Below are 11827 nucleotides of genomic sequence, written 5' to 3' on the forward strand. Positions count from 1 at the left end.
GGGCCCTAATGCCCCGTCCTGGAGTCTGTTTCTGACAGTTAGAGCAGAAACATGGATATTAGTGGCCTGCTGGAGGTGAGTTTGCAGGGCTCTGGTACTGCTCCTCCTGATCCCCCTTGCACAAAGGTAGTGGTCCTGCTGCTGGGCTGCTGGGTTACGGCCCCCTCCACGTCTCCTGAGACCCGCTCCATGCTCTGGACGCTGTGCTCAGAGACAAAGCAAACCTTCTTACCTCAGCTCGCATTGATGTGCCATCCTGGATGAGCTGCACTACCTGAGCAACGTCTGCGGGTTGGAGAGCACTGACCAAAACCTCAGCCAGACAGGATGGGGACAGAGAAATGGCCTGTGGTCATCACCTGCAGGACCCTCCTTTATAGGGGTTGTGTTGCTACCGCCTCTCATTTCTAATGGACAGCAGGTGAACCTGATTCACGTCAGTGTTGCTTCCTACCTGGACAGGTTTCACAGAGTGTGACTGAGGTGGAGCTGTCTGACACTGGGCTGTTTCCGTGTTCCCAGCGTTTCTCTGAGCAATGCATTAACTGACTAACTGACTCCATGTACTGCACCCGTACTGCACCCATACTGCACCCGTACTGCACCCATACTGCACCCATACTGCAGGAGTGCTGAAAACAGTCGATGCAGCCAAATATTTCCATCTACACTAAAGGCCTTTAGCAGCAGCTCTTCTCTCGGACTCACAGAAGACCCTTATCTAGTTTATACAGACTGACAGAGTCCAGAAGATCCTCTCATCTGAGACTCTACTAAACACAGAGGTCAGTCTGGTCCTCCACACACTCTGCACTCCGAGTCCTCTTGAAGGAGGGGGGGTCTTAGGTCTGGGCGACTTGGCTGGTCAGTTCGTTCCACCACTGATCATGTACTGGACGTGGCTGATCCTGCGCTCACAGTTTGGTCGGGCATACTGCCGGGATGTGATCAGAGCTGGAACACAGCCGGACCGCAGGTTCTCCTAAACGTTCTGACGCGGTTGGGAATCCGTTTCTAGGGTGAACAGAAACCCTGAGGCTCGTAGTTAGGGGAGTCAGTTAAAACACACAGTCTGAGACGCGCGAGTGTACAGACAGGGTTTAATCACGGATCTTTATACAACATTTTTGCTCCCAAACAGAATTCTCATTAACGTCCACTCTGTACAGCACAGCCTCCATCACCTCCATCACCACACCAACAATAAACCATAGAAATAACATCACTTCTGCTCCACCCTGTTAAAAGCCCATACTCTCACTCTCTCACTCTCTCACACACACACACACACACACACACACACACACACACACACACACACACACACACACGCACACGAATGCTCAGTCTGTTCCATGTAAAAGTCGCTCTCCAGACACTGCAGATATGATGCGTTAGCTTGAGCGGCGTGGTTGCGGGTTAACTCTAATAACTGCTCAGAGTTTCTTTCTGCAGGTCAAAGTTCAGCTTCTCCACAACAGGGGGCGCTGTCTCTGCCTGTCAGGATGCTTAAAGGTATAAAAAAGTAATATACTCTGCTCTGGTTTGGGACTGGCTCCTGCTGTCGGGTCACAGAACTGGATGCAGCCTCCAGTGTCGCCATGGTGAAGAGGAGAAGGCCTCTAGGTGGCACCGGGTTTCAGTGCAGCTCCTTGTCTGAAACTCCGGGCCGGCTGCCTTTAATGATCAGAGTAACAAGATCGTGCTAATATCTGTAATAGTTCTACTGTTTATGGAAAATTCTACATAACTGTATTATTAATGTTGCGCTGGTCCCTTCCCCGACCCGTCCCAGCAGGTGAGGGAGACTGACTCCGCCCCTTTCCCCACCTGGCCCAGCTTTACTCTAAAGGCCTCCTCACTCCTGACCGAAGCCCTCGGTCTCCTCGATGGCGAACAGGAGCTTCTCCCTCAGCTGCTCCAGGTTCCGGTAGGGCGGCAGGTCCAGCCGGTTGAAGCTGCGCGGGCGAACGAGAGAAACCATTCAGACCAATTAAAGCAGATCAGTGAAAAATCTAATCACCATGATTGATCACTCAGTCCAGATTCATGTTCTGTATCTGACGTGAGCTTCTTTCGCTAGGCTAACACTGCTAACAGACACTGGACTTAGACTGTCACTGACCCAGAACCACAGAGCTGAGGAACGCTGGAGGAACCGGACCCACCTTCACCTCAGCACAGTGTGTGGTATCACTCCGCCCACTGCGCTCCGGTCCGAGAGAGGAGCAGCTCTACAGAGCGGGACGTGATGAGGAGAAGGAGAATGGAGTAAATAAAAAAATTAAAATAAATAAAGGAGATCTCTGGTGTCTGATTACAGACTGGTGACAGTCCGAGTCCAGTGTTCGCAAAAAAACGAAGAAAGCGAGTCAAATGTCTGAGCACAGGCGAGAGCACAGGCGAGAGCACAGGCGAGAGCACAGGGGAGAGCACAGGGGAGAGCACAGGCGAGAGCACAGGCGAGAGCACAGGCGAGAGCACAGGGAGAGCACAGGGAGAGCACAGGCGAGAGCACAGGCGAGAGCACAGGCGAGAGCACAGGGAGAGCACAGGCGAGAGCACAGGCGAGAGCACAGGGGAGAGCACAGGGGAGAGCACAGGCGAGAGCACAGGCGAGAGCACAGGGGAGAGCACAGGCGAGATGCCAGGCGAGAGCACAGGGAGAGCACAGGGAGAGCACAGGGAGAGCACAGGCGAGAGCACAGGCGAGAGCACAGGGGAGAGCACAGGGGAGAGCACAGGCGAGAGCACAGGGGAGAGCACAGGGGAGAGCACAGGCGAGAGCACAGGCGAGAGCACAGGCGAGAGCACAGGGAGAGCACAGGGAGAGCACAGGCGAGAGCACAGGGAGAGCACAGGCGAGAGCACAGGCGAGAGCACAGGGGAGAGCACAGGGGAGAGCACAGGCGAGAGCACAGGCGAGAGCACAGGGGAGAGCACAGGCGAGAGCACAGGCGAGAGCACAGGCGAGAGCACAGGGGAGAGCACAGGCGAGAGCACAGGCGAGAGCACAGGCGAGAGCACAGGGGAGAGCACAGGCGAGAGCACAGGCGAGAGCACAGGCGAGAGCACAGGGAGAGCACAGGGAGAGCACAGGCGAGAGCACAGGGAGAGCACAGGCGAGAGCACAGGCGAGAGCACAGGCGAGAGCACAGGGGAGAGCACAGGCGAGAGCACAGGCGAGAGCACAGGCGAGAGCACAGGGGAGAGCACAGGGGAGAGCACAGGGGAGAGCACAGGCGAGAGCACAGGGGAGAGCACAGGCGAGAGCACAGGCGAGAGCACAGGGGAGAGCACAGGCGAGAGCACAGGCGAGAGCACAGGCGAGAGCACAGGCGAGAGCACAGGCGAGAGCACAGGGGAGACTCACCAGGTGTGGCTCCTTGGCAGCCAGGTCTCCTTCCCCACCTTGTCGATGCAGAACTTCTGTGGTCCGTTGCTCCCTGAGGAAAGAGTGCAGTGTGTGAACAGCGGTACAGCAGGTGGACGAGGCTCTGACGGCGGTCAGTCTCAGTCCAGTGTGTTATGCTGAGCATTAGTGTTTCCTGAGGGGTTCCTGAGTGGAGCTGGCTCAGTCACTGAGTAGTTTTGGGAGGTTACTGGGAGGTTACTGGGAGGTCAAAGGTTAGAAATAACAGTAATGTGTGGAACCCCTCCCTCTCTCAGTGTTCTCGTCTACAGCTGTGTTCAGAGTAGCGGGTTCAAGCCAGGATCAGATTTCAAACTGACCAGAACCAGTCGGGCCTCACCTATCAGCTCAGCGAAGCCCCCTACAGGCAGCCGGCAGGTTCCAGTGACGAACTGCAGCAGCCGAATCCTCTTCTCATTATCCATCTCCTTCACCACCTGCAGCCAACATGTAACGTTAACACACAGCAGCAGTGTGACACTCGCGCACACACTCACTTACACTCACACACTCACTCGCGCACACACACTCGCATACCTGCCAGAACCAGTGGATCTGTTTGCTGTTCTTGGTGTAATGGCGATAGATGGTGTTTTTCTGCCAGTCGCTGAGATCAATCTCCTGCATCCCGCACAGCATCAGCTGAGAGAACACACACACACACACACACATTACACTTTAGAGTCTGGTGCAGAGCTGTGGTATTGTGTGATATTGTGCTGACATCAGAATCAATCAGACTGATTGACGGCACCGTTGGCTGAACGCACCTCCAGCTCTTTCTCATCAAAGTAGCGAAGCCACTCGAGCGGCACCACCTCGTTAAAGCCGTCCAGGAAGGCTTTGGTCTGCTCCTCCACACCTCGCGTGAACCGCCAGTCCGTCAGCAACCTGAGCACAAACACAGAGCCGAGTAAAGAGCAGCTAATCCTGAACCTCAACTCCAGCCCTAATCCCAAACTCCAGCCATAATCCCAAACTCCAATCCCAATTGCCAGTGTTAATCCCAATCTCAATCCTAATCTAGAACTGCACCTTAAATCCCAAACCTTATCCCAAAACCTAAACCTAATAACAGGGGTGTGGTTTGAAGACATGGGGGTGTGGACAGTACCCAATGTACTCCTCCTTGTTGTCGCGGGTGACGAGCTCGTTCTCTCCATCGTCCTTCAGAGAGTGAGTTGAAACTTTCCCCAGGATCTCCATGTCCTGTGCAAAGTACAGCTCCACCCCACACTCCTCCAGATCATTGTCCCTGCAGCGCACACACACACACACACACACACACACACATATATATATATAGTTACATGGATATTCATACAAACTTCAGATGAACTACCGTAGGGTGTCCAAATGTTTGTGGACACAATTTTTAATGTATGCATTCAGCTACTTTCAGCTAAGCTGCACCCATTGCTGACAGATGTGCAAATGCACACACAGCTTGTCTAGTCCCTGTAAAGAAGAAGTACTGCCAATAGAATAGGACTCTCTGGAGCAGATCAACATCATGACCCTATTGGCTCCATGCTGCCTAATGCCAGGCGTGGGCTAGAGGGGTATAAAGCCCCCCAGCATTGATCTGTGGAGCAGTGGAAGAGCTGTGTTCTCTGGAATGATGGTGGACCTCCATCCAGTACTTTTGTCCATATAGTGCATCAGCAGGTTTCTATAAGAGGAAGGCTACACTCTCAGGAAGCTTCTCCCACCGTCTGTCAGTCAGTCTGACTCTAATTTTAACTGGAGTAGCTGCAACTTCACCACCACGCTCTCCTCACCACCATCATCACTGCAAGAGGAGCCTGAGATACCCAATAGCTCAGGATCATACCAACACAGGAAGTGTTTAAATGTGTGTGTGTGTGTGAGAAAGAGAGAGAGAGGTACTTACTTGACCCACATGATGGAGTTGTAGAACTCCGGGTCGATAGACTCCAGGTCCTTCAGGGTGGGCTTCTTGTTGAGCATGCGTTTGTAGAAGGGCAGGGTGAAGCCGGTATCGATGAACTTGCCGTGGTACAGAGCCTACAGCACAGACACACAGAGAGACAAACACACACTCACTACCTCATCTGTGTGTTCACTTACTGAACACTGATCAATGTTATCAATACCAGCACGTTCACACCCCCCCCCCCCACACAGCTCCTCTTACAGCGTGTGTGAGTTTATAAACTAAAACCAGTCTGAACTCACCATCTACACCAACCTCTCTACCCCTTACACTCACACACTCTACCTTTAACACTCAGATATTGAAATGAGCTGTGCTCGGATTGGCTGCTCTGTATTGAGCCTCATTTAAATAACAATCTGGACTGAAACACTGCTTCAGTGAAAATGAGTGGAGATAAACGGCTGTACAAGAAAGACAGACAGAGAGAGAGTAAGAGCGAGCGAGACGGAGAGAGAGTGAGTGAGAGTGAGAGAGTGAGAGTGAGAAAGTGAGAGCAGTGTGTTTATTAGAGGCGTGTTCCTGCTGAGTTTCAGACTAAATATAACCGAGAGCTGGCGGGTGTGGGCTGGGTGCGGCTCTGAGGTCATACAGTGTGTGTGTGTGTGTGTGTGTGTGTGTGTGTGTGGTTTTGATGGATGTAGTGTCTGGAATGTGTCCCAGAGTGATCTGAGGAGTGGGGGTGTATAAAAAAGTAGTTATTCACTCCATCATAACACTGTACATATTCTCACACACACCCGCACACACAGACACACCCGCGCACACACAGACCCAGACACAGACCCCTGCACCCGCACACCTACACACACACACACACACAGTGAGTGTTTACACCTTAAAGACCTCATCAAACACTGCAGGTAAACATGCACTACATTTATTACCACCAGGCATTCAGAAAGCGCAGGCCCTCACAGCTCTGTGCAGTTCGGAACCAAGGTAGACACAATAACGAAGCTCGGATTTAGACTCTGCTCTCCTCTCATCTCCGGTATTCTGCTGTGCGTCACAGTGCTGCTCACTGTATATACACACACACACACACACACATACAGCTATACCCCTAAACCAACACAGTTTCCACAGTTCCCTACATACCCTGCATATTCTCAATGAGACTGCATGTGTCAAACTGTGACGCTTCAGTATAGAATACACTCAATATACATATATAATTCAATATATGCACCATATGACCCCTCCCCTTTCTATATATACCTGTATACAGGACTGTGTAAAAGTGTCAGTCCCCTGTGTGAATCAGAGAGTAAAGAGCTGCTGACCTCAGTAAAACACTGATATTAGAATAAACAGTAATAATATCACTCCTACAGAAAGTGGAGGTGGTTCTCCATCACTGTGTTCATCATCAGAACATCTCCAAAGTTTTCCTCTCTCATGGAGTCTAGTATTATTTAGAGTTCTCCTCAGATCAACACCTGGTTTGGTGGTAAATCAGGGCTTAATGATGGTAAATCAGGTGAGCTGCTGCTGCTGCTGCTGCTGCTGATGGAGTTGAACACATCCTCCACGCTGTGCTGGCTGGACTGGGGGGCGTCCAGGAGAACCCTGGAGGAACCGAGCTCTGTTCTTCAGACTAGCTCACCGACAAGATCTCACTACTTTCTTTCTTCAGAATGAGAAGCTCTTGTTTCTCCTTTTTACTGGATTCATGTTCAGCTGCTTTATCTGTTCTGATGAGATCTGGAGCTTCTACAGTAGAACCCTCTCACTGCTGAGAGACAGGGTGGGGTGGGGGGGTGATGGAGTTAGGGGGTCTAGAAACTCTGTACAGGTCTGTTTGTGTGTGTGTGTGTGTGAGTGAATCTGTAAAATGCTTTTAAACTCTCACCATGGCGATAAAGCGGCCAATGAAACGGAAGTAGGTCAGGTGGTCGGGGTTGATGGAGGAGGCGGGGTTTATCTGCAGACAGTAGTTGTTTTTTCCGGCGTATTCAAACAGACAGTACATGGGGTTCAGAACCTCATGGGACAGCAAGAAGAACCACTCTCTGTAGGGAGGGAGGGAGAGGGGGAGAGAGAGAGAGAGAGAGAGAGAGAGTCAGACAGGTAAACCTAAAATGCAGCACTAGTCCAGCATTAGAAAACCCCAGATCTGAACATAACCTGGACAATTCAGCGAGCAGCAGTAAGAGCTCCAACTGCAGACACTGTTAACTCATCTCAGAACCGGATGAATATTGGAATATTGATCCGGACGCATACTGGATCAGATCAGGTTTATTCAGAGTGATGTCTGACCACAGGTGAGCTGGACTGAAGATTCAATTCACTGCTTACAAGCAACAGAGCTCTGTTTAAAGGTCATCACACGCCGGACCTGGAGCACCACTCGGCACCACTCAGCACCGCAGCAATACTTCATGTTATTTCTGAACAAGGTGTTTAAGAGTGTTTCATTATTAATTATGATCTTTACATCCTACTAAATTACACTACATTATATTTACTTGAATAAAGCACAGCTCTATATTGCACTATAACGATTTAATACACATACGTATATGTGTAGTTATTTTCTATTTATTTTTACATTAAAGCTTTTTTGCTTTGATCTTACATATTCTATATTTGTTTATTTACAGACATCAAAGCCCTTCACTGCTAGCTGTGCCGTGTGTGTGTGTGTGTGTGTGTGTGTTTTGTTACTTCTGTTTTTGTGTCACTGACTTACTGATTCAGTGATTTACTGATGCACTGACTTACTGATTCAGTGATTTACTGACTTACTGATTCAGTGATTTACTGACTTACTGATTCAGTGATTTACTGATGCACTGACTTACTGATTCAGTGATTTACTGATGCACTGACTTACTGATTCAGTGATTTACTGATGCACTGACTTACTGATTCAGTGATTTACTGATGTACTGAGTTACTGATTCAGTGATTTACTGATGTACTGACTTACTGATTCAGTGATTTACTGACTTACTGATTCAGTGATTTACTGATGCACCGACTTACTGATTCAGTGATTTACTGACATACTAACTCACTGATTCAGTGATTTACTGACTTACTGATTCAGTGATTTACTGACTTACTGATTCAGTGATTTACTGACTTACTGATTCAGTGATTTACTGAGTTACTGATTCAGTGATTTACTGACTTACTGATTCAGTGATTTACTGATGTACTGAGTTACTGATTCAGTGATTTACTGACTTACTGATTCAGTGATTTACTGATGTAGTTACTGATTCAGTGATTTACTGACTTACTGATTCAGTGATTTACTGATGCACTGACTTACTGATTCAGTGATTTACTGACACAATGACTCACTGACTCAGTGATTTACTGACTTACTGATTCAGTGATTTACTGACACAATGACTCACTGACTCGGTGATTTACTGACTTACTGATTCAGTGATTTACTGATGCACTGACTCACTGATTTAGTGATTTAATGACTTACAGATTTAGTGATTTAATGATTCAGTGATTTGCTGATTGATCTGAGCTGCAGGCTGATTTCTGCTCACAGTGTCCAGCTTCTTCCGGTTTCATTCAGACATCTTTCGTATCCAGATCTACTACATGGTGTTCATTTGTCTGGCCGTGTCGCCCGGTTCTCTGCAGCTCTACACACACGATCAGCTCTACACACACTTTACTAGGTAACACATGATTAATGTCATGGTGGAGCTGCTCTGGAGGAAAGAGACCACAGCCTGTTGGATCTGATGGCTTTAATGAATTGAATGGATCAGAAGTTGAATATAAGAGCATGACTGATTAGGGAAATTAGACGCACCTTGCTTTAACATGCACCAAACCAATAAACCACAGAAAAAAAACAGAGACGCTGAAATAATAACAGGCAGAGTGGGCAGGGCTTATTTGTGCAAGCAGAAATGTGACGAAGTACAAATCAAATGATTGGTGGGTGTGTAAACATCAAATGAAATAAAGAAAGGCTGAAGAAATCCCCAGCAAATACAGAGAGACCTGTTCTACACAAAAACCACAAAGGCACACTGTGAGCTGGGATGGGATGGGATGGGATGGGATGGGATGGGATGGGATGGGATAGGATGGGGAGGAGTTAAGGGCATGACTGATGGAAATGTGTTCTTGCGTGCATTAGAACTGAGCATGACTGGGCTTATATAAACTAACAGAGAGCACTGCCTGACCTTCTGCAAACACACAAGTTCAACAGTAAAACCCTTAAGTTTCATCAAGATCGAGTTTAAAACATAGAGTAGAATTTTATTCAATGAGGAGTGTAGACACACAACACACACACACACACTTGACACTAATAAACCCCCCTGAACTACACACCAGCCTCATGGTGAATCATTTATATAAGATACTATCATAGTAATAATAATAGAGTTATAATAGAGTTATAATAGAGTTGAGTCACGGTGATTACTGCATACTTAATAAGATACTCTATAATTTGTAGTAGCTGGTGAATATTTAACAAAGTACAAAGAGTTCAAGGGGTTTATCAAAATCTGCACACAAAACTACTGACACCCCCCTGTGGACACACACAAACACACACACACACAAAGAAATGCCGCACATGTATCGAAAGAAGCCCAAAGGACCCACCACCTGGCTCCTGACCTTTTGACCTCTCCCCCTGACCCCAAGGTCTTAGGATGTTGGGCTGATGGGGTGGGGGCGGGGCACTGCAGACACCTCCAGGCATCCCGTCCGTGGTTCTACCCTGTGGTAGAACAGCATGACCTAACCTACCATAGGGTAAAACCACTGGCGCGACACCAGAGACACGGACACACACAAACACACACCAGCGGGAAGGGTTTGGGGGCCACCACCAGGCAGGACGAGCGGACGGAGGGACCCGAAACACACACCAGCAGGAGGAGGAACGGATGAAGGAACCCAAACACCCACCAACACAGGCTAACAGACAACAGGCTGTATGATACTGACTCAGACAGGGGAACACACACACACACAATACACACACACTCTAACGTCAGCATGACGGGCACTTGCCTGGCTATGCCGCCGTAGTCCAGCCCTTCCTCCCCCCTCATGATGATGTAGAGCCTCCTTCGCAGGTCGTATGGCTTCATGTTCATGATCTGAGAAGACAACACCCAGAGTTTACCCCCTACAGCTCCACCACACGTAAAGGAACAACACCTGAACTCGAACGCAGGCCGAGCGTGTTATCCACTGTGCTATTTAGACCAAGAAACCGTAGATGAATAGCACCCTCGTGTGGACAGACAAAGCAATGCATTTTGGTAATTTAGTGGTCTTACTACAGACTCCTACTGAAGAAATCCTAGTGGAGGCTGAATACAGGCACAGTGGTAATGTCGATGTACTGTGAATGTATTATGCTTTGTAAGAGAACTCCAAAGAACCTCATTTTTTAATTATATTTTTAAAGTTTACATAAACCAATGTTGAGTTACAGGTTTTCCTTCTCTTCTAAAGTTACAGGTTTACATAAAATGTGTGTGTGAGAATGTGTGTTACCTGCTGAAAGGAGTCCTCAAACAGAGTCTGTCTCGACACAGAGATCTTCACATGACTGGGCAGAGCGTTGGACTGAAATCAGAGAGAACTGTAAACACACTCACTCACAGCTTCTCTACAAAAACACACACTTCTGGAGAAACACTCCGCACTTACATGGCACAAGAAACGGAACTGGTGATATTTCCATCTGAAACTGCGGTCATACGCGCCTGGAGAGCCACCCTGCCGTGAGCTAGAGAGATGAAAAGAGATAACCAGAGGGTTATCATAACATCAGCCCTGATCTACATAACACACACAGCTGGTACACACCTGCAGCAGGAGACCTACAAGCCGAGTACGCCTAGTAAGCATGGAGCTGCGCGGTGAGGACCACAGTGGATGAGTATGGGTCACAGCATGGAGCTGCAAGGTGAGGACCACTGTGGATCAGTGTGGCTCACAGCACTGAGCTGCGACGTGGGGACCACAGTGGATGAGTATGGGTCACAGCATGGAGCTGCGAGGTGAGGACCACTGTGGATAAAGCATAAACCCCGGCATGGAACTGCAATGTGACGACCACATTGGATCAGTAGGGTTTTCAGCATGGAGCTGAGAGGTAGTGGACCAAAGTGAATCAAAACGGGTCCAGTGGGTCTGTGCAGCATGCAGGTGCACAACAAGCCTCTCAGCAGGTCAGTATAGACCTCAGCGTGGAGCTATGACTTAAGGACACCTATGGGTGTCCAAGCACAGGCGCCAGCGTGAAACCATGTACTGCAGACCATAGCGGCCTAGAATAGAGGTAAGCAGTGAGGAACACAGTGGGTCAGTGCGTCAGCCCTGACATTGAGGTACACAGTAAGGATCATAGCAGGTCAGTTTAAGCCCCAGCATGGAGGTATAACGTGGGGACCAGAGTGGGTCAATACAAGCCCCGGGTCAATAAAAGGTGCACAGTG

At 48.9% G+C, this 11827-nt stretch overlaps 1 protein-coding gene across 2 annotated transcripts in view; it reads right to left on the reverse strand.

The window, feature by feature from the left end:
• Window positions 1-1083: 1083 nt before the first annotated feature.
• The window catches only part of wwp2 (WW domain containing E3 ubiquitin protein ligase 2), a 36605-nt gene continuing 25861 nt past the window's right edge, over window positions 1084-11827 (reverse strand). For both annotated transcript variants that reach the window (XM_072663037.1, XM_072663036.1), the window contains 11 exons: window positions 11037-11115; window positions 10881-10952; window positions 10389-10477; window positions 7225-7384; window positions 5307-5440; window positions 4527-4667; window positions 4183-4303; window positions 3950-4054; window positions 3753-3849; window positions 3374-3446; window positions 1084-1958 (listed from right to left, as the gene is read on the reverse strand). In XM_072663037.1, the coding sequence (XP_072519138.1) occupies window positions 1859-1958; window positions 3374-3446; window positions 3753-3849; window positions 3950-4054; window positions 4183-4303; window positions 4527-4667; window positions 5307-5440; window positions 7225-7384; window positions 10389-10477; window positions 10881-10952; window positions 11037-11115 (1171 nt within the window). In that variant the 3' untranslated portion in view covers window positions 1084-1858. The remainder of the gene's footprint in view (window positions 1959-3373; window positions 3447-3752; window positions 3850-3949; window positions 4055-4182; window positions 4304-4526; window positions 4668-5306; window positions 5441-7224; window positions 7385-10388; window positions 10478-10880; window positions 10953-11036; window positions 11116-11827) is intronic.

The sequence above is a fragment of the Salminus brasiliensis genome, chromosome 19 (assembly GCF_030463535.1).
Source record: "Salminus brasiliensis chromosome 19, fSalBra1.hap2, whole genome shotgun sequence".
NCBI lineage: Eukaryota > Metazoa > Chordata > Actinopteri > Characiformes > Bryconidae > Salminus > Salminus brasiliensis.